The sequence below is a fragment of the Salvelinus alpinus genome, chromosome 5, assembly GCF_045679555.1.
Source record: "Salvelinus alpinus chromosome 5, SLU_Salpinus.1, whole genome shotgun sequence".
Lineage (NCBI taxonomy): Eukaryota > Metazoa > Chordata > Actinopteri > Salmoniformes > Salmonidae > Salvelinus > Salvelinus alpinus.
Window position 1 is genome coordinate 30003977 of NC_092090.1, and position 23627 is coordinate 30027603.

The 23627-nt window shown below is 44.0% G+C and overlaps 2 protein-coding genes across 3 annotated transcripts in view; both read right to left on the reverse strand.

The window, feature by feature from the left end:
* LOC139575885 (tubby protein homolog) overlaps positions 1 to 5701 on the reverse strand; it is a 106252-nt gene extending 100551 nt beyond the window's left edge. For both annotated transcript variants that reach the window (XM_071401289.1, XM_071401287.1), the window contains exon 1: positions 5425 to 5701. In XM_071401289.1, coding sequence (XP_071257390.1) covers positions 5425 to 5480 — 56 coding nt within the window. In that variant the 5' untranslated portion in view covers positions 5481 to 5701. The remainder of the gene's footprint in view (positions 1 to 5424) is intronic.
* A 5048-nt stretch (positions 5702 to 10749) lies between these two features.
* Positions 10750 to 23627, reverse strand: part of LOC139575887 (ras-related protein R-Ras2) — a 39389-nt gene continuing 26511 nt past the window's right edge. Inside the window, exons 2-6 of the mRNA XM_071401295.1 lie at positions 19830 to 19917; positions 19537 to 19639; positions 15301 to 15409; positions 14001 to 14119; positions 10750 to 12362 (exon numbers count right to left, since the gene is read on the reverse strand). Of these exons, the coding sequence (XP_071257396.1) occupies positions 12275 to 12362; positions 14001 to 14119; positions 15301 to 15409; positions 19537 to 19639; positions 19830 to 19917 (507 nt within the window). The 3' untranslated portion in view covers positions 10750 to 12274. The remainder of the gene's footprint in view (positions 12363 to 14000; positions 14120 to 15300; positions 15410 to 19536; positions 19640 to 19829; positions 19918 to 23627) is intronic.

A 23627-nucleotide genomic window follows, 5' to 3' on the forward strand; every position in this document is an offset into this window, starting at 1 on the left:
CGCATCTCTGCATGTCTGGCAGACATATCAGTGTGGATGACGGATCACCACCTCAAGCTGAACCTCGGCAAGACGGAGCTGCTCTTCCTCCCGGGGAAGGACTGCCCGTTCCATGATCTCGCCATCACGGTTGACAACTCCATTGTGTCCTCCTCCCAGAGTGCTAAGAACCTTGGCGTGATCCTGGACAACACCCTGTCGTTCTCAACTAACATCAAGGCGGTGACCCGTTCCTGTAGGTTCATGCTCTACAACATTCGTAGAGTACGACCCTGCCTCACACAGGAAGCGGCGCAGGTCCTAATCCAGGCACTTGTCATCTCCCGTCTGGATTACTGCAACTCGCTGTTGGCTGGGCTCCCTGCCTGTGCCATTAAACCCCTACAACTCATCCAGAACGCCGCAGCCCGTCTGGTGTTCAACCTTCCCAAGTTCTCTCACGTCACCCCGCTCCTCCGCTCTCTCCACTGGCTTCCAGTTGAAGCTCGCATCCGCTACAAGACCATGGTGCTTGCCTACGGAGCTGTGAGGGGAACGGCACCTCCGTACCTTCAGGCTCTGATCAGGCCCTACACCCAAACAAGGGCACTGCGTTCATCCACCTCTGGCCTGCTCGCCTCCCTACCTCTGAGGAAGTACAGTTCCCGCTCAGCCCAGTCAAAACTGTTCGCTGCTCTGGCACCCCAATGGTGGAACAAACTCCCTCACGACGCCAGGTCAGCGGAGTCAATCACCACCTTCCGGAGACACCTGAAACCCCACCTCTTTAAGGAATACCTAGGATAGGATAAAGTAATCCTTCTAACCCCCCCCTTAAAAGAGTTAGATGCACTATTGTAAAGTGGTTGTTCCACTGGATATCATAAGGTGAATGCACCAATTTGTAAGTCGCTCTGGATAAGAGCGTCTGCTAAATGACTTAAATGTAATGTAAATGTATTGATTTTAAGACAGGCATTGATGTTTATGGTTGGGTACATTATTGCAACGATTGTGCTTTATTTCGCGAATGGGCTTTTGTTACATCATCAAGTTGAAGTAGGCTGTGATTCGATTATAAATTAACAGGCACCACATTGATTATATGCAATGCAGAACAAGCTAGTTAACCTAGCAATATCATCAACCATGTGTAGTTAACTATTGATTATGTGAAGATTGATTGATTGTTTTTTTATAAGATAAGTTTAATGGTAGCTAGCAACTTACCTTGGCTCCTTGCATCCACAAGGTCCTTTTGATGCTGCACTCGTGTAACAGGTGGTCAGCCTGCCACGCAGACTCCTCGTGGATTGCAATGTAATCGGCGTCCAAAAAGGCCGATTACCAATTGTTATGAAAACTTGAAATCTGCCCGAATTGAAATCGGCCATCGGTCGACCTCTAGTCCAAACTTGTGAACCCAACTGTGGTTTATGACTACTATGATTTCCCATTGTAGTCAATTCAATCTGATTTGGTAACGAAATTGAGTTTTAATCAATTAATAATTCATAAACAAAATTGATTTCAGTAAAAACACCATCTAATTGATAGGTCTACCTTTACTTGTTACTTCTGAGAACTTTCATTATCATCCCTCCTCATGATGGAAAGAAATTAGAATATATCTTAAAGATACCAAAAAACCCACATGCTGTAACGGAATTTCAAGCCACAATACAAAGTTTCTTAAACTTACAGAAGGCAGAAAAATGTATCCAAAATTAAATATGTGTTGATATTAGTTGGTAAGGTTCTTTGATATATTTGGTAAAACCTTTAAGGACTTTTTCAGGTAGATGTATTCTAAGACCCCTTCTCCATCTGTTTGACCATAAATCAAAGCCTTTGCTTATTCCACATTTTAAGGATGGAAAAAGGGTTGAAAAATGTATATGCCTTAATAAAAAAAAATTGACTCTTAGCTTTCATTTGACATGCTCCTATGAGCTTCACATGTTGGTGCTCATGGGTCCTGTTACATGGAAATAACCCTGTGTTACTGAGACAGAACACTTAATAACAATAAGACAGACAGGTTAGGATGTGGGAATCATTTAATCTTTCTACTCTATTTAGTCATAAGATTCAAGTAAACGGTGCTTCCTGTCTTTAGATCAGTCTCTACATAGCATAGGAACTCGTACCAAAGTTTATATGTTAGTACACACAGTAATATGTATGTGCATGTGTGCGTATATTTAATGTACTATGCACAGTATGTCATTATTGACGTTACAATATATGACTTATGGCTGTTAATATTGTATGTCTGCCTAGCCTAGTGCCTACAGTGTCTCTCTCTGTGTGTGTATCATTCCCCTCCACTACACAGCTTATGGATGTGAGATCTCACACATTGGTACCCTGTGTCATCACCCATTCATCTGTGACGCAGGAGCAGGTGTGCAGCGTGGACCATCCAAACTCCAACAGTGCATTAACCCCCAGAGATGTTCTCAGAAATACAATGGCAGCACACACAGAAAATGGCCCACTCACCAACACTACTCACTAACCCCAAAAACATCAAATGATTACTTAAAGTTTGCCCCTGCAGTAATGCACTTTATTGCAGTCCTGGCTTCATTATTGCATTAAATAATTGATATGTAATAGGTTCCTTCTGTAAAGAAGGAATTGTTAGAGGTCCATAAAGAAGCGCTGTAAAACTGCAATGTGCCATGTGAGGCGATACCAAATCAGAGACTAATGAGATCTCCTGGCATTTATGTCGATTATTTCAACAGACACACAATAATTATTAAAACACAATCTGTGAGAATGTGATCCCCTCCTCTCGTTGAATAGTATCTCTCCATCTCTCTGTGGATGCTGTGTTTACACAGGCCTGTTGAACTAACACAATGTGAGTGCACTGCTCCTACCTTCGCAGGCACAGCCATGAATTATGATGCTTGAACAAACACACACCTGGTCCATGAGCAGAGCATATTCAAACCATAGCAGCACCTTCGAGTCTGCATGTGGCCCAGAAACATTTTCTAATGAATCTGAGACCAGCCGGAGGGCACTCATAAATTGGAATGAAAAATCTAAGCATTTTGAATCGGGACCAAATTCTCTTCTAACAGTGAGAGATGCACTGCATAGAAGCTGGAGCAATCATTACTTACATATAACATACCATACCCATAGTATCGTAGCCAGAATAAATTCACATTCAATCTACTGTACATACAAGAGCGGCTGTTAACTTTGTAAGTGGGTTATTAACTGTGGGTGTTGATTTTTGTTGTTTGTGTCAGCTGCCTTTTTATGACTGTATTGCAAGTGTCAAACTCGTGTGACACATGTCTATATGGAGTGCCATTTCATGTGTACTGCATACAGACATCACTAGTGTGTCAAACATGGATCAAGCACCACAGTAATGAAAGGCTTCTGGCATCTTTCCACACAACAAACCATTACATCTCTCTCAGTCACATTTTAGGAGCAGAGCAACCTGCCTCTATTAATTTGCATGTCATATACAGTACCTACTCATTCAAAAGGTTTTTATTTATTTGTACTATTTTCTACATTGTAGAATAATAGTGAAGACATCAAAACTATGAAATAACACATGGAATCATGTAACCAAAAAAGTATTAAACAAATCAAAATATATTTTAGATTCTTCAAAGTAGCCACCCTTTGCACACTCTTGGCATTCTCTCAACCAGCTTCACCTGGAACACTTTTCCAACAGCCTTGAAGGAGTTCCCACATATGCTGAGCACTTGTTGGCTGCTTTTCCTTCACTCTGCGGTCCAACTCCTCCCAAACCATCTCAATTGGGTTGAGGTCGGGTGATTGTGGAGGCCAGGTCATCTGATGCAGCACTCCAATCACTCTCCTTGGTCAAATAGCCCTTACACAGCCTGGAGGTGTGACTTTGCACATACACTGCTGCCATCTAGTGGCCAAAGTCTAAATTGTGCCTGGGCTGGAATGATACATTATGGCCTTTCTCTTGCATTTCAAAGACGATGGTACAAAAAAAACAGTTTTTTTTGCATCAGATGACCTGGCCTCCACAATCACCCGACCTCAACCCAATTGAGATGGTTTGGGATGAGTTGGACCGCAGAGTGAAGGAAAAACAGCCACACCTGTTAATTGAAATGCATTCCAGGTGACTACCTCATGAAGCTGGTTGAGAGAATGCCAAGAGTGTGCAAAGCTGTCATCATGGAAAACTTTGGCTACTTTGAAGAATCTCAAATATAAAATATAATTTTGATTTGGTTTACACTTTTTGGGTTACCACATGATTCCATGTGTTATTTCATAGTTGTGATGTCTTCATTATTATTCTGCAATGTAGAAAATAGTATAAATAAAGAAAATAAAAAAACCTGGAATGAGTAGGTGTGTCCAAACTTTTGAGTGGTACTGTATATCCTGAACACGAAAACATCAAACATCAAGAATGTGTTACTGCCTAGGAGACGTGCTGAGAGGCTTCAGCTTAATCTCCCCCCCCCAGCACAGCGCTGAGAGAAATTGTATGAAGATGTACGAGACCCAGAAGCTCTCGCTGCAATCTCAGCACAGTTACGGTGTCTAGAATACAAATCACACTGTAAGAGCTTATGAGAACCTGGCCACAAGGATCCCACTGTGCACAGATGTCAATTCAACATCTATTCCATGTTGGTTGAACATCATTTCATTGAAATGTCGTTGGAAACAATGTTGATATAACCAGTGTGTGCCCAGTGGGATGTTGCTTACTGACTGGCTGTCTGTGCTCATGTCTGCTGACCAATAAGGAAAGACCTTATAGTCAGAACATAAAGACTAGCAAGCATTGCTCTGTACTGTAGCTGTTTGATGCAGAAATTAAACGAGAAGCTATTTCCCCACTTACTGTACGAGTGCTGACAAAGCTTACTACAACTCAAATACACTGAAAGCTGTTTCATCTGACCAGAGTTAAAAAAGGAAAATAAAAACCAGAAAATGTAAGTTACAGAATGTACAGCCTTCTAGGATCATTCACACTGTATTTGTTTCAGGAAATCAACATTGACCGGAAGCAATATTGTTGTAGTATCACAGACAAATCACTGCTTCGACACCCCCCCCACACACACACAACTTATTGATTTGACTTAGATTTGTCATGCCAATGTCAAAATGCCTCATGATGACAACTGATTTACAGTGTAGAGTGCATGACAGCCTGATACATATTCTATCAATATCAGGATTGCACCCAATTACAGCGCATGTCAATTTATTTATACATATGTCTAGACTAGGATACTGTATTTAATTGGTTTTGTAGGTTGGTTAATCAATCACAACCAACTTCTGATTAGATATGACAATAGTAGCCTACTAAACAAAGCCAAAGGAGAGGTTCTGCTGGCAAGTTGGTGATATCAGCTCGCATAACAAGGTAAATGTTGACAAATGATAAGCGCTTACCTGTCATAACTCCATCGACTGTATGACATGCTCCTGTTGCTGCTGACTCCTTCCATGACTTCTATGGGGTGTTGCTAAATAGGGTTTATACGTGACACGAAAATAAAAACATGGGTTTAGATGCCACGCCGATATTTCCTACCAGTTCTAGCATTTACTCATCGAACGAATGAGAGTTGAGATGTGGTGCACATCGATTCAGGGACTCACTTTCTATAGGCTATACCATTTGGAATGAGAAGGGAAAAAATCAGTGCGCGCAAATTGACAAGCTTGTCAATAATTTGACGAATGCATGGGTTGCTCCATTGGTTGCGCGCACGCAGCCATGTCGCCATGTATTTCGATTAAATACATCATCGCGTAATTTTCACATCACAACGAGCAAAAAATATGTATAATCTCCATCCTCCGTAACAGTGTCCCCCAGATTGTAACGCCCGTTGGTCTCATCTGGTGATGATGTTGCAAAGGTGTAGCATTGTAATTTGAATTATTAAATCCATTTGTTGGCCTGCCATTTATACCATCATTATTTAATAATTAATGGACAGTATTGAACTCTATCTCCTTGGGCATGATTGATAGCCTACACATGCTTACATATTCATGTTTTTTTCTGGTTGCACTGTGAATGAAATATCATTTTCAGGCATGTACAAGTGTTGTTATTTCTTGGCCTTGTATACCTATGTATTCTGGGGAGACGTGCCTTCTGTAAAACTGTCTTTGCTTCAGAAAATCAACATTGACCAAAAGCAATGCCTTAATAACACAGAGAAATCACTGCTTCTGTACGTACACACACACACACACACACACACACACACACACACACACACACACACACACACACACACACACACACACACACACACACACACACACACACACACACACTGTTCTAGCAAAATCTATATTTATTAACACTGATTGATAACATAAGCCAGTTACAGAAAGCATGGGTTTAATCTTTTTGGGTTGCGTCTGGAGGTGTTTGGCACAACCTGTTGACCCTGAATCCCTTAAACTCTCCTTGACAGCTCAGAGGGGGAGATAGAGAGATGTGATGAATGCCTGACAGCCAATGTCCCTTAGGATTGGCCTTGAAGGTCGCTAAGCAAAGGCATTGAAAAAGCAGATTGACAGTTGAGAATTCGTAGCAGTCATATAGTTCAAACTAGAACATAATTATACTGAACAAAAATATAAATGCAACATGCAACAATTTCAAAGATTTTACTGAGTTACAGTTCATATAAGGAAATCATTCAATTGAAATAAATTCATTAGGCCTTAATCTATGTATTTCACATAACTGGGCAGCCAATCAGAATTAGTAGTTCCCCACAAAAGGGCTTAATTACAGGCAGAAATTCTCCTCAACATTTCTAACAGCACTGCAGGATTGAAAGAGAGTGTGCGGATGAATAAAGGGGTCCCTCATTATCAGGTACATTGAAAGTTCACACAAAAAGCTGTGTCAGTGACAAGAATGAGGTAAACACATATAATGGTCATCAGATTTTCTAAAGCAGCTGGTTTGGATACCTGCCTTCCGGACTGTGACTTTGAGCCAAATGCAAAGCGAGCTCTTTCATTGGGACATTGAGAGGGATTCGCCTAGGAAGTGTGGATGAGTGGGCACCCTCCCTTCCTTTCTCCTGCCAAACCCCAGCGTCAATGGATAGACGCTATGAGCGGGTGGCGGTGGACCTTGGCAGTCTCAATAGGGGTCCCTCAGAGGCATGGTGAATCCGACCCAAGCTCAATAGACAAAGGGGTTGACTCCCTGACAACTGGGACAGGCAGCTCAGATAAACCGTGAGAGTTTGGGGATGTGCAGTAGCCCACTGAGTCATGACTTTAAAAAACACGAGCCAGCTGGGAAATTGTGTCCCAGTGAACAGTTGAGATTATACAATGCCATGTAACAATTATACAATGTCTTGTCAACTTTCCAAATAAATCTCCCACTCCCTCCAGAGAAACTCAGCATGACTGCTGATTGATGGTGCTGGCGAACGAGGAACAGAATTCTCTGATTTAATTAGGTAATTTGCAGTAATAAAGGGTGCAATTGAAATCCTTGTCCTTATTAGTGCCCACATTTTAGGCTTTACAGTATAGTAAGTCAGCAAAACACAGGTGGAGGATATGAAACCAAGTGGTAACCAAGGGGATGCAGAAATCCATTAAGAGAGTCACTCAAACATAAAATACCTACAACAACATGATATTTCTGTATTTTGTTGCCAGTTGATGTGTGGGCTTTCATTACTATTCAATTCTGAGTTTTCTAGTTTGAACCATGTTAAAAGACAAGGAATATCATCCACCATCATCATTGATACATCCAATCAACAGTTTTACGACTTTAAGAGGCACGGCACTTCCCAACATATATCCTATCTCGGCTCCCTCTAGTGTAGACAGTGAGAGAGAACAAATTAAGGAACAGGAGAGAGAGAGGGAGAGAGATGACGTGCAATAAGGTAATAGCGGTAAGTTCATCTCTCTCTAAAAAAGCTCTGAAGAAACCACAAAGCTCATATGTATGAGATGACTACCACCAAGCTTAAACTCTCAGTGAAAAGATGGTCATATCCTGGTATTTTAACAGAGCTGGAATAATGAAAATTCATTCAGTAAAGGAATTGTGCCCTCCCAACACTTACTATTTTCTCTGTATCCCATTCCCTTAATCTGAAATGAGAAACTGTAGTATAGTTATGCTCCGACCCTCTCACCTTTCATTTGTGGTGGAGCCAATAATCACTGCAGCAGATAGTAGCTGGACACCACTGAGCATACACACACAACTGTCGGTGTCACGCCTTCCGATGAGCCTTATGAATGTGTGTGCATAAGCACAGTGTTTGCAGTTGTGTGTCCATGTGGGAGAGATGCAGTATAGGTCACTGTGTGTTCATCTCTACAATGGAACCCCTGAGGGAAAAACAGACTGTAATGTTCTGTGATACTTCGGTGAGAAGAACTGGAGTTATTCACCCAGAATTGCTGCATTGTCAGAGATCTCTACTCCTCTCCTTACTTCAGTATTGCCCCTTCAGAGCCCTGCACATCCTCTTCTCTGAGAACAGTACCTGTGTGCCTCTGACTGGGGTATAAATGTGCTTGAGAGAGAAGCCAGGTGGATGTAGTATACTGTACAGTAGTATGCATCAGGAGGATCCATCTCTCTGTGCATCCATAGCTGCTCTGTATCAAAGTAACAATGATACTGTTGTGCAGTATGGTCTCCCTTCCTTCCCTCTGTGTATTTTGACCAAAAGCCTGCAGTTGAGTGGAGGTCTATAGCCAACTGAGATATATCTCCAGACAGTCTTTCATGCATTATTTATCTGAGAATTAAGGAGGAAATGTCTTGTGAGCCCAACTGCTGCCATGGTGCCTGGTCAAAGCCTTGCTTTAATTTCTGCCAGCAGAAATCTAGTTGATGAGAATAATGTCCTCGTCGTGACTTTTTAGGAGCCATTACAGATCAAACCTAACTCCACAAATATCACCGGAGCTTATATCTGAGAAATTATTTGACAGCTGTGGGGTACAGAGGCCCAGCAGTGACAAATGTGTGCCCCCTGTGTCTTTCTAGGTACAGAAGACCTCGCCTGCAGTGACAAAACTGTCTCTGACTTGTTTAGTGACAGTAGATTGCTACAGCTGTTATGAGTCCAAGCATAATGTGATTGGATTGCCATAGCCATCTGTTCCCCAGTCAATACAATTATTTAGATAATGTAGAACCAGTCAAAGGACTTACAGCTCATCTTGATTTCCAGTAGCCTACACAGTAGACGTTCAGAGGCTATGTATTCAGACTCAAGCACCACATCACGTAAGGATTTCTCCAGTATACAGCCGTAGCAGTCAGAATGATACATTGTATGGCTATTTGGTGACAAAGCCAGGTAGAATGGTAATAGCATTTAAATGACTGTGCTTGACTTGAGTGCACTACACACTGTATTGTTGCCAGCCCAGCAACACCATGCAGATGGCTCAGAGTCAAGGCCACCGAGAACACACAGCCAATAGTAGGAATTTTCTTCAAGGGTTCTTTCAAACCAAATCTCACAGTGATCCTCTGTTGATTTGTGAGACATTTGTGCAGGGTGCTATGGCAACCATGGCCCTGTCCTGCTATCTCCACTCCAGAATTGTGTTCTACAGTCTGGAGACGGCCAATCAGATGTGAAGAACTGAAGTGCTGCCTGGCGTCTTACACCATATTTCTGCTGTGATGATGGAGATGACCGGAATAACATGACCATCAGCCAGAGGTGAGCCACACGGGTACACTTACCCTCCATACAAGAACACATTTCTTTCTGTAAGACAGATTTATGCAGCTGGAAGACAATAAGCTATAGTAGAATGAGTTACATCACTAATAAGACATAGACGTTTTCACACAGACAGTTCAGAGGTGGTGTTAATGTTGGAATGTTATTAGTGAAGACAGTGGTCCATCCTCATTATGACAACAGGTGTTCAGTGGGAATAAAATAATGGAATCTTCTCATCTTATTCCTCTTTGATTGGATACATCCATTTTCTCAAAGCAAAAATCTCAAAGCAATATCTGCCAACACAACTGTTATTGTTCCACCTCACTTCACAATACAAGGTCAACAAAATATGAAGTTCACCAAATACAGGACTTCTCAAAAAAACTAAAACAAAAGGAATATTCTCTATTATAGTTGGCTGAATGACATATTTTATTATAGCACCAGAAGCTATACATGGGGCAAGGGGCATGGACGTGAAAAGAAAAAAATATATATGAATTGAACGTACTGTACATAAGGTTTGCCAAAAGAGAGGTGATACTTTCAGACTCCACCATTGAGCAGAACACATGAATCTGTGACCCAAAACTTGACCTAAAGAACAGTGAAGAGAAGAGTGAACAGCCTACCCACAATCCACCCTGCTAGTAGGTCAGGTGGGCTGATTGGAGGCGTTCAACCAACACATTGGTTGACATTTGCAGTATAGGCATTGGGCAAGGTAGTGGGGAATGGTCAAGGAAAATGTGTCACCAACACCAAGAACTTTTGGAAGATTTGTTCAAATGAGGACTAATCAAATCAAAACTACAAGAGGAGGAAAGGTTCTGGACCACAGGTTGGTCATGAATCAATGTAGGCCTACAGTCTTCTTCAGTTCAAAACCAGCTAAGGGAATTATACATTCCTCTTTACATATACACACAGCTGTGCTGTGAGAGCATAATCACTTACAAACATATAAAAATACTTGTCAACTAGTTTGATAAGAAAATAATGTATAAAAGTATAAAGTAAAAACATTTAATCAAGTCCATCAAATAATCACTTTCATGTTTCTTTTTGTCTTATATTACATGATGATATAACAACACTACAATAGTTAATTGGTTTCTATTAAGCAGAAATACAGATCATATTGAAAAGGATGACAAGACAACAGAATGTGTGAATTGTCTTGATGTTAACTTTAAAGGTGAGAGGTCAGGTGATGTAATGGCAATGCTGTAACCTCCATGTGACTGTGGGAGTCATGGAAACAGCTCCAAACTGGCCCAAAGTCACACCAATAACCTCAGAGAGAACATGAACACATCTCCACGAATAATTGAAGGCGGTGTGTAACAAACAACCATGTCATTGAAATGCAGTTTGTTTATGAGTGAGCTTCAACAGCTCAATACCTCTGTCTACTTTAAGTAATAACTACGTTCCAAAAGAGAGCCAAATAGATGGTAGAAAAATCAATGTTCAAACTGAGAGGGATTGATTTGAAAAGATATATCAGAGAGAAGCATTTCTGAAACTGGTCTGCTATTAACATCATCATTATCAGTGAGGTACATAAATACTACCCATGGTCTCTTCTGCACTGCTTGTCAAAGATTACAAATATAAAAAGTTTAAAATGTTTCATTCTGATTAGGCCAACCTGACTCTGAGATAGTCAACAACAACCGGTAAGAGTCAGAGAAGAGTTGTACAACTAAATAAATAAAACAGGTTTGATATCATGTTATTAGAAGCCTAAAGTCTATGAACCTTACAATGCAAATACAGTAAACATGCCATATTTGGCCAGTGAGATGAGTGCACAATCCATAGACGTAGAAACGGATCCGCTGACGCCGCTGGAAAGTGAAGTTGTCATAATAACTTTAGGGATATCTAGGTTTATACTGTACAGCGTACATACCTGTATACATGTTATGTTCATAGAAGTCAAACCAAAGTCATCAACCTTACACGCTGTACTGTGGCCATTTAATAAGTCATTAGAAATGCGTTTTCAAAATCACAACAAATTTCACTTATGTACAGTAGCGGATTAGCACATGGAAGTAAAAACGGATATGGCATGACATACACAAAGCTTCATAAGATCATCTCTCTATTCTGATGAGAAACTGGTACTAATAAACCTCTCATTGACATTCTGCATATATATATATTTCTCATTCAATCTCGGCAAAAAGTACAAATGTCACTGCAAGGCAAGAAAAAATCCTTCAGAATAAAAAAAATGATATTGTTTAGCTGATTTAAGAGGCAATGTTTAGTGTTAGGACTTTCTCATATGAATTGGATTATTGTTGAAGGTCAAGAGGAGTTTAACATTTGGCGTTGTCAGTTTCTTCTAGAAGTGAAGTCTGGGGCGAAGGGGGGGCAGCAGTTCCTGGTAGCTACCACAGGAACCTCTGTTGAAGTCATGCACGTGGAGAAGGCAGCGCTCAGTCATCCATACAGGATGTCATGTCAGGCAGGAGGTGGGGACTGGTGACAGCAGCTAGGTGACTGACAGTGATAAGGCCCACTCAGACGATCACACAATGGCAGCCACTCTTGTCCTTTTCTTTCCGCGTGGGTTCTGGCGAGGGCGGGCATTCCTGTTCCTGGAATTTCCTGTGAGGAGAAAGTGCATTATTACGTTATGAGTAAGCAGAGATAGAAGTATTCTAACAAAATAATCTGACTCATTCAAGCAACAATTGTTTTGTTCTGGCTTTGAGTGTAGATGAGATCACATCATGTAGTTGTCTTCATAGAAATGGTATTCCTTTACTTCTACAGATATATCATTGACATTAGGGCATTCTCACATATGAAATTCGGTACCCTGGTGCAGTTTTCTGGAGCGTTTGTGAGAATTCCACAGAATACGTTTTGATTTCACAAGACCTGAAAATAACAGTTTCAGGGTGCAATTAGCAAGACGCACATTCTACATCATTGTTATCCAACCCTGGTCCTCCACATTTTTATTGTAACCCTGGACAAGCACACCTGATTTAACTTGTTAACTAATCATCAAGCCCTCAATGAGTTGAATGAGGTGTGTTTGTCCAGGTCTACAATGAAACTGTGTAATGTTGGGGGTACTGGAGGACCAGGGTTGGGAAACACTGGTGTACATGATGTTAGCAAGCTAGCTTGTCCACATAGGCAAAAAAGTTCCACACGTCTCGCACTGCCACGTCAATACTTGGTACTCTAGTCCTAGATCTTGAACCCGCTACTCACGCAGGACCAGGATTTGTTTCAGCTAGGGTTCGTTTATGTTTTAAACATGCTTTTGTCACACCCGGATCTGTTTCACCTGTCCTCGTTATTGTCTCCACCCCCCCAGGTGTCGCTTGTTTTCCCCAGTGTATTTATCCCTGTGTTTCCTGTCTCTCTGGGCCAGTTCGTCTTGTATGTCTTTCAGGTCAACCAGCGTGGTTTCCTGTACTCCTGCTTCGATTCTCTTTCTGCGAATCCTCCTGGTTTTGACCATTGCCTGTTTTTTGACTCCGTACCCACCTGCCTGATGATTCTGCCTGCCCTGACCTCGAGCCTGCCTGCCACTCTGTACCTCCTGGACTCTGAACTGGTTTTGACCTTTTGCCTGTCCATGACCATTCTCTTGCCTACCCCTTTTAGATTGATTAATAAATATCAAAGACTCAAACCGTCAGCATCTGGGTCTCGCCTTGTGCCATTATAGCTCAGATCAGTGTACCAAATGGTCCAGGGTTCAGATCATAAGGGGATATGTGAAAGTGCCCTTAGTGACATTCCATGTGGAAGTATTACATAAAGCACCTTTCAAATGTACTTGAGAAAGACAGACTAGTGCCAGTGAAGGAACAAAAGTTGGAACTACTTTCCCTCAACCCATTGCCACTGTATTCAGGGAGGTATAGTGGAGTTGTGGTGCCACCTACAGTCAGTAATGAATCCACCCACCTGATTACTCTAACCAACTCTACAGTCAGTAATGAATCCACCCACCTGATTACTCTAACTAACTCTACAGTCAGTAATGAATCCACCCACCTGATTACTCTAACCAACTCTACAGTCAGTAATGAATCCACCCACCTGATTACTCTAACCAACTCTACAGTCAGTAATGAATCCACCCACCTGATTACTCTAACCAACTCTATAGTCAGTAATGAATCCACCCACCTGATTACTCTAACCAACTCTATAGTCAGTAATGAATCCACCCACCTGATTACTCTAACCAACTCTACAGTCAGTAATGAATCCACCCACCTGATTACTCTAACCAGCTCGTGGAAAGCCTGGTCTACATTCATACGGATTTTGGCTGAGGCCTCCATATACGTCACCTTGAGCTGTCTGGCCAGCTGCTGGCCCTCCTCCTGGGTCACCTGAAGGGACGAAACGGGTACAGGGATATATCTTAGATAAATAGCAAGTGCTCTTTTGCATCACCCTGTGCCCTAGCTGGGTGAAGATTTAACTTTAGGACCAATTGAACGGTTTCAGATGATCAAACTCTGCCCACCACGCGATGCAAGACAAACGCGCCCATACATTTTATCACACAGTCACAGAGAGAGCGAGAACCACCCTCTAACACATGACCATTGACAAAACACAAGAATCAGGAAACTGGGGACATCTGCTGGTGAGGTTGAGAAACACACGGGTCAGAGGGTTCACATCCAAGAGTGGGTCACTAAGAAACATGTAAACAATACAGCAAATGTATCACATTACATTTTACATTCAAATAGCACCTGATTTCTATGTGCTAAGCTAGAATATTGTTGCTTCTGGTCCATCTTAAACTATTACGACAAGATTAGAGACCAGGCCCGTCTCTGTATAGCGTCTCTGTATAGGAGTGCAGATCTAAGATCAGTTTAGCCTTTTAGTTCATAATAAATAAGATTGTATGGACAGATCCTAGATTAGCACTCCTACTCTGAGACACGTTGTGGATACGGGCCCAGACCTCATTGCAAAATCATTTATTCTACTGTCCTAAAACAGCTGAACCCATTGAGTTGCCAGTAATGGGTAGAATTTAATCATACTCCTCAACCAATTTGTTAAAGCCCACATTTAGACTAATTAATTTGGATGAATCATATTGAGTTATCAATTCTAACAGAGGCTCCACATTATATTCAGCCAATAAAAATAATTATGACAGTAATTGATGTGATAAATGCATTTACATTTGATCAGATGAGAGAATGTGTTTTATTCCAGCAGATGACAGTGTGGAGTCATGTGGGAAAGTGAACTGCAGCTGAAAGCCAATTAAGGCCACGGAATGAGCCCTCTCCTTTTCATACCCTCCCTTCATCCTCTTTTCCTCTGTCCCACAATGTTTTTGTTGCTCATCTTCTCTTTCTCTCACTCCCTCTTTGTCTACCCAAATAGCTCCAGCCACCACCACCACTATCCATTTTCACATTTAAAAATATAAATGAGAAATTACAAATTTTTAAAGCTCGTTGCTTTATATTTATTTTCCCCACATCACATGTATGTGTATTTGAGCTGTAGCCTCTGGGCCATTAGGAGGACTGCTACTCACCTGTCTCTGAAGCTCCAGGTCTGCTTTATTGCCTACAAGGATCATGGGAAATTCATCCCGGTCTTTGACTCTGAGGATCTGTCTTTGAAATTTGTAGATTTCTTCAAAGCTGTGAAACATAAAGCACGCAGCATCACTCGATGCCCCAGTAAAGCTCAGACATAAAGATGAAGCTGGTGCCTCTGTGGACCTCCCAGGAATATTGTCTCACAGCCACAAAGATTAACCCCCTGCCCTCCCTTCCCCCACGGCACCCAGGCAGATGGGATTGGCGTCAAATATTATTTGTCACATACACATGGTTAGCAGATGTTAATGCGAGTGTAGCGAAATGCTTGTGCTTCTAGTTCCGACAGTGCAGTAATATCTAACAAGTAATCTAACTATTCCCCAACAACAACCTAATACACACAAATCTAAAGGGGTGAATGAAAATATGTACATATAAGTATATGGATGAGCGATGGCCCGAGCGGCATAGGCAAGGAGCAATAGATGGTATAAAATACAGTATACACATGTGGTATGAGTAATGTAAGATATATAAACATTATTTAGAGTGGCATTATTGAGAGTGGCATTGTATAAAGTGACTAGTGATCCATTTATTAAAGTGGCCAGTGATTGGGTCTCAAAGTAGGCAGCAGCCTCTCTGATTTAGTGATTGCTGTTTAGCAGTCTGATGGCCTTGAAACAGAAGCTGTTTTTGAGTCTCGATCACAGCTTTGATGCACTGTACTGACCTCAAATTTCTTCAGCCTCCTGAGGTTGAAGAGGCGCTGATGTGCCTTCTTCACCACACTGTATGTGTGGGTGGACCATCTCAGTTTGTCTGTGATGTGTACACCTAGGAACGTAAAAACTTTCCACCTTCTCCACTACTGTCCCATCGATGTGGATAGGGGGCTGCTCCCTCTTCTGTTTGCTGAAGTCCACGATCATCTCCTTTGTTTTGTTGACGTTGACTGAGAGGTTGTTTCCTGACACCACACTCCGAGTGCCCTCACCTTCTCCCTGTAGGCTGTCTTGTCGTTGTTGGTAATCAAGCATACTACCTTTGTGTCGTCTGCAAACTTGATGATTGAGTTGGAGGCGTGCATGGCCACGCAGTCGTGGGTGAACAGGAAGTACAGGAGCACGCACCCTTGTGGGGCCCCAGTGTTGAGGGTTAGAGAAATGGAGATGTTGTTTCCTACCTTCACTGCCTGGGGGCGGCCCGTCAGAAAGTCCAGGACCCAATTGCAGAGGGCAGTGTTGAAACCCAGGGCCTCCAGCTTGATGATGAGCTTGGAGGATATTATGGTGTTGAATGGTGAGCTGTAGTCAATGAACATCATTCTCACATAGGTATTCCTTTTGTCCAGATGGGATAGGGCAGTGTGCAGTGTGATGTCGATTGCGTCATCTGTGGACCTGTTGGGGCGGTATGAAGTGGGTCTAGGGTGTCCGGTAATGTGGAGGTGATATGATCCTTGACAAGTCTCTCAAAGCACTTCATGATGACAGAAGTGAGTGCTACGGGGTGGTAGTCATTTAGTTCAGTTATCTTTGCCTTCTTGGGTACAGGAACAATGATAGCCATCTTGAAGCATGTGGGGACAGCAGACTGGGATAGGGAGTGATTGAATATGTCCTCTGAGGACGAGGCTAGGGATGCCGTCTGGGCCAGCAGCCTTGCGAGGGTTAACACGTTTAAATGTTTTACTCACATCAGCCACGGAGAAGGGGGGCACAGTCCTTGTTAGCGGGCCGCAACAGTGGCACTGTATTATCCCCAAAGCGGGCAAAGAAGGTGTTTAGTTTGTCTGGAAGCGTGACATCGGTGTCCGTGACATGGCTGGTTTTCTTTTTGTAGTCCCTGATTTTCTGTAGACCCTGCCACATACGTCTCGTGTCTGAGCCGTTGAATTGCGACTCCACCTTGTCCCTGTACTGGCATTTTGCTTGTTTGATTGCCTTGCAGAGGGAATAACTACACTGTTTATATTCAGTCATATTCCCAGACCTCTTTCCATGGTTAAATGCGGTGGATCGCATTTTTAGTTTTACGCGAATGCCGCCATCCATCCACGGTTTCTGGTTAGGGTAGGTTTTAATGGTCACAGTGGTTACGACGTCTCCAATGCACTTATTTATAAACACACTCACCGAGTCAGCGTATAGATCAATGTTGTTCTCTGAGGCTGACCGGAACATATTCCAGTCCGTGTGATCAAAACAATCTTGAAGTGTGGCTTCCGATTGGTCGGACCAGCGTTGAATGGTTCTAGTCACTGGTACATCCTGTTTGAGTTTCTGCCTATAGGATGGTAGGAGCAAGATAACATCGTGGTCAGATTTGCCGAAGGGAGGGCGGGGGAGGGCTTTGTATGCATCGCGGAAGTTAGAGTAGCAGTGGTCGAGGGTCTTGCCCATGCGTGTCGTGCAATCAATATGCTGGTGGAATTTAAGTAGCCTTGTTCTTAAATTTGCTTTGTTAAAATCCCCAGCTACAATAAATGCAGCCTCGGGATATATGGTTTCCAGTTTGCATATAGTCCAGTGAAGTTCCTTGATGGCCGTCTTGGTGTCTGCTTGAGGGGGAATGTACACAGCTGTGACTATAACTGACGAGAATTCTCTTAGTAGGTAAAATGGCCTGCAATTGATTGTAAGGAATTCTAGGTCGTGTGAGCAGAATGACTTGAGTTCCTGTATGTTGTTATGATTACACCATGAGACGTTAATCATGAAGCATACACCCCCCAACCTTCCTTTTCCCAGTGAGGGGTTTATCTCTGTCGGTGCGATGCATGGAGAAGCCCAGTGGCTGAACCGATTCCCATAACATATGCAGAGAGAGCCATGTTTCCGTGAAACAGAGAATGTTACAATCTCTGATGTCTCTCTGGAAGGCAACCCTTGCTTGAATTTCGTTTACCTTGTTTTCAAGAGACTGGACATTGGCTAGTAGTATACTCGGGAGCGGTGGGCAATGTGCACATCTACGAAGTCTGACCAGTTGAAAGCTTTGTCTGCCTTTTCTGCGGCGCCGTTGTTTTGGGTCGACTACTGGAATTTGATCCATTGTCCTGGGTGGTGATCGTATTCCTGGTCGTAATGTTGGTAAGTTGACATCGCTCTTATATCCAATAGTTCCTCCCGGCTGTATGTAATAAAACTTAACATTTCCTGGGGTAACAATGTGAGAAATAATACATAAAAAAACAAAATACTGCATAGTTTCCTAAGAACTCTAAGTGAGTCGGCGCCATCATTTGGGAATCAGACAGGGTGGGTGAAGGGTGAAGGGGGGTACTCCAGAGCAGACAGAGAAGTCAATGAACTCCTGTGGTACTGCATGCCTCAATGTTCCAGAAATGTTTGCATGAGCATTGTAGTAAAGCCTCAGTGAACTTGTGAGCAGCCTCAGTACAGGCTTGTCTGCCTTCCATTGATCAGGGAGGGGTAGCCCTAAGCAGGTCTGTCCCTTTAACCAGAGCTTTGCTCCCCGTTGACTTGAAAGGCTTTTAGTGTAATACAAATATCATGCTAACTGTTTGAACCAAACGGCATACGTAGAAATATCCCCCAGAGAGAAAGGGAAACAGAATGTAACCACAAACCCAGGAGTGCATTCTAGTGAATGGCCGCCGGCGAGCACATAGTAAATCTGGAGAGCCTTGACTAAAGTAAACGGAGGAAGGAAAGACTGTTTACAGCATACACACAGGGAGAGAGGGGACTCTGAGGGGTGGGTTGAGACACACCACCATCACATTGCTGTACAGGGACCAGAGGGGTGACAAAGGCCCAAAGACTGCCCACCACAGCACAGGACAGCACATATAGAGGGGATGCATTCATTCTCATGCAGGTGATTTAATGCAGGGTTTTTACACAAAAAACCAAAGCCTTTGTAAAGAGGTGGATGTTGAAAGAGAGGTATATGAGAGAGGAAGAAGAGGAGAACAAACGAGAACGACGACACAGGTTGGCGAGAACGGAAGTGTGGGAGAACAAGAGAGCGTGAGTGAGAGAGATGTATGTGTTTAGCATGAGAGGAGAGAGAGGAGCAGGCAGACAGAGGGAGAAAGAGAGATAGACAGAGAGAGAGAAGCGCAGACGAAGATAGGCGCAGATAGAGAGACGCGCAGAGAGAGAGAAAAGCGCAAACAGAGATTGGTGCAGACAGAGAGAGGCGCACACAGATAGAGAGGCAGCATGGGGGTGACACGTGACTGGGTTGTCACTCACCTTCCTCTGTCAGTGACTGAGAAGACAAGCAGGAAGCCCTCCCCTGTCCTCATGTATTGTTCTCTCATGGCTCCAAACTCTTCCTGTCCGGCCGTGTCCAGGACTAACAAACACAGGGACAGACACGTTAGACACACACACACAGTAGCACCTCTCCTGAAAAAGATGCTGTACAAAACTAAACCCTCCAAGATAAGAACAGTAATCTCCTGTGAAGGCTGGTATTTCTCAATGAACATTAGTGTTGTGGTCAGATTCTCCTGTTTGATTACAGGCTGAGGGTCTATACTTACTGTCAAGCCGGGCCGCCCTCTCGTCAATGACACACTGCTTCGTATACGAGTCTTCAATCGTGGGATCATAGTCAGTGACAAAGTAGGACTGGAGAGAGAAAGAGAGAGAGAGAAAGAGAGAGAGGTACAGTAAGGACTGAGGAGACATACAGCTGAGTAGGCATTGAGATCAACATCCGGCTTTGGCTTGGTCTTCTAGAGAGTAAACACTCCATCCACTTGTGTTGTTGAGTAACTCGTTGACCTCTACACTACTATGCAGCATGCAGGAGGTAAACACATAATCCTGACCCGTGTGTTGTGAAAGCCAGGGTAAATACGGACTCACATAACATAACCACTCCACTGTTTCTGAAGGCCACAGGAAAACGAGGTCATCTGGAGTGTTCATGACCAAAACACTGCTAATGTCACTGGCACTTCTGTCGCCACTATTCCAACAATGACATTAATTAGCCATCTTCCAGAGGCGGGTAATGAAGCAGTGACTGGGACTGCCTGTGTCTCCAATGTGAGCAGGATGCTCGGAGTAGGTAGAGACGGGGCTTGAAGCTGTGCATTTTATTACATTTTCTCTGCATGTTTTGTAGGCCTCTCCTGTGGGACTAGTTAAGTGACAGCTGAGAACGACATACAAAGCATGTCCTATATCAGAGTGGAACACAGTGCACTGGCTCCATGTGGACAGGAGGGGTGGACTCACTGCTGAGCATAACATTATGTCACTACAGGTAAAAATACATTTACATTTGAATCATTTAGCAGACGCTCTAATCTAGAGAAATGTACAGGAGCAATTAGGGTTAAGTGCCTTGCTCAAGGGCACATCGACAGATTTTTCACCTAGTAGGCTCATGACCGACCTTTCGGTTACTGGCCCAACAGTCTTAACCGCTAGGTTACCATTAACAATACAGTTTGTTCCAATGCATGAATCATCTTTCCATTTTAAATAAATGATTGTGACAGGAGTGGATCTAATCTGGTAGTGGATTAAATCAGTGTATGTGTATTGATTCATGGCACATGGCCACCTGTTTGACTGTTAAAATATGCATAGTCTTTTTCAGTTAATCCACCGACGCAGATGGATATATACTGCCTTCTCTCCCTGCCTCTTTCTCTCCCTCAATAAACCCCTCTTTCTTACTACCTACTCCACACACTCTCCAACTCTCTCACACGCATTATTTCATACAAATTCCCTTTTCTCTACATATTTCTCTGTTGCACACATAAACGCGCCCCTTCCCATACTATCTGTCTCTCCCTCACCCGAGCTCGTTCCTTCTCTCTCCCCATGCCTCTCCCTCTCTCCCCATGCCTCTCCCCATGCCTCTCCCCTCTCCCCATGCCTCTCCCTCTCTCCCCATGCCTCTCCCTCTCTCCCCATGCATCTCCCTCTCTCCCCATGCCTCTCCCTCTCTCCCCATGCCTCTCCCATGCCTCTCCCTCTCTCCCATGCCTCTCCCTCTCTCCCCATGCCTCTCCCTCTCTCCCCATGCATCTCCCTCTCTCCCCATGCCTCTCCCTCTCTCCCCATGCCTCTCCCCATGCCTCTCCCCCTCTCCCCATGCCTCTCCCCCTCTCCCCATGCCTCTCCCCCTCTCCCCATGCCTCTCCCTCTCTCCCCATGCCTCTCCCTCTCTCCCCATGCCTCTCCCTCTCTCCCCATGCCTCTCCCTCTCTCCCCATGCCTCTCCCATGCCTCTCCCTCTCTCCCATGCCTCTCCCTCTCTCCCCATGCCTCTCCCTCTCTCCCCATGCATCTCCCTCTCTCCCCATGCCTCTCCCTATGCCTCTCCCCCTCTCCCCATGCCTCTCCCCCTCTCCCCATGCCTCTCCCCCTCTCCCCATGCCTCTCCCTCTCTCCCCATGCCTCTCCCTCTCTCCCCATGCATCTCCCTCTCTCCCCATGCCTCTCCCATGCCTCTCCCTCTCTCCCATGCCTCTCCCTCTCTCCCCATGCCTCTCCCTATGCCTCTCCCCCTCTCCCCATGCCTCTCCCTATATGCGCGGCATGCATGCCGACATCACGTCCACTTGGCACTGTTCAATAATTCATCAGCGGTCCTGCATATGTCTGCAGCCTGCTCTGCACTACTACATGACACTGCTGACCATGTACCTGCAGAGAGAGAAAGAGAGAGAGAGAGAGAGAGAGAGAGAGAGAGAGAGAGAGAGAGAGAGAGAGAGAGAGAGAGAGAGAGAGAGAGAGAGAGAGAGAGAGAGAGAGAGAGAGAGAGAGAGAGCGAGAGCGAGAGAGAGCGAGCGAGAGAGAGCGAGAGAGAGCGAGAGAGAGCGAGAGAGAGCGAGAGAGAGCGAGAGAGAGCGAGAGAGAGCGAGAGAGAGAGAGAGAGAGAGAGAGAGAGCGAGAGAGAGAGAGAGCGAGAGAGAGCGAGAGAGAGCGAGAGAGAGAGAGAGAGAGAGAGAGAGAGAGAGCGAGAGAGAGAGAGAGAGAGAGAGAGAGAGAGAGAGAGAGCGAGAGAGAGCGAGAGAGAGCGAGAGAGAGAGAGAGAGAGAGAGAGAGAGAGAGAGAAAGACAGCTCCAAGAGCTCTACTCCAAGAGCTCTACTCTCAGTGAGCCTGTTAACCAGCAGAGACTGACTGTTGCTCTGCCGCTCTCTCCGTGATGGTTCCCCTGATTGATGAGGCTGCAGTACAGTGAAGAGAGAGAGCGAGAGAGAGAGAGAATGTATATTCAGAAACAGCGCTGTCTGTGTCCAGTAATATATGTTATGGATCCTCATATGGCTCATTGGGTACATCACCATTATCTCCATATTCAACACAGGATGACTCCCACTGTGGGGTGGGTGACTAACTGGGACAACACAACCACAACAGCCTCCCAGGGTAGGAAGGAGCTTAGCTCACTGTTCTTCCCAGCACCATTCAGTCTTCACTGTATGTACAATTGTGTTTGTGCTATCATGCCAACCTCTTGTCACTCCTTGTCATGCTTGGCTTAACAAGGACAGCAATTGAGTTGGCAAGAGCACAAACAGATCTGGGACCAGGCTACTGAACTTCTACTGTGCAGCCTCACACCACCGTCTCCATGACAACACTGGACAGCCATCACTGCACAGACAGCTGATCCTGTCCAGAGTCCAGACTGACTGGTCGGTCGCTCAATCTGCAGGGGGTCTAAAGTCTGGTCTCCTTGAACCCCCCCACAGTGGACTCTCTTTGCACGGTGACGTGGCCTGACCTTCAATCGCACCTTAACACAGATGCCAGTGGGAACTGAAAAAAAACACTCCCTGTTCAAACACTCCTGAAATGCAAATATTCTCTACTCAAGTGAATTAACCAATTGCTGCAATGGTAGCTAAGCCTTTTTCATAGAATTACATTTAATTTGAATTAAAAGCAGCTCTGCAGCAGTAACTTGGAGAGCGGCTGAGGTTAAATCCCTCTTTAACAAAACAGAGTGCTCCTGTAGTCTGACAGAGTTCAGCCAACCCTTCCATAAATTACCTCTATTCCTGTGTGCACCAATTAGACAGCCTTAGATACACATCCATATGAGCACCAGTGTGTGTGTGTGGTGTAGAGCAGAGTATAGAGCATGGTGTAGAGTGGAACAGAGTAGAGTATAGGGTATAGAGTAGAGTATAGAGCAGAGAATAAAGTAGAGTATGGAGTAGTGCAGAGTATAGAGCAGAGTATAGAGTAGTGCAGAGTATACAGCAGAGTATAGGGAGAGTATAGAGTAGAACAGAGTATAGAGTAGAGCATAGTATATAGTAGAGTATAGAGTAGAGCGGTGTATGGAGTAGAACATAGTATATA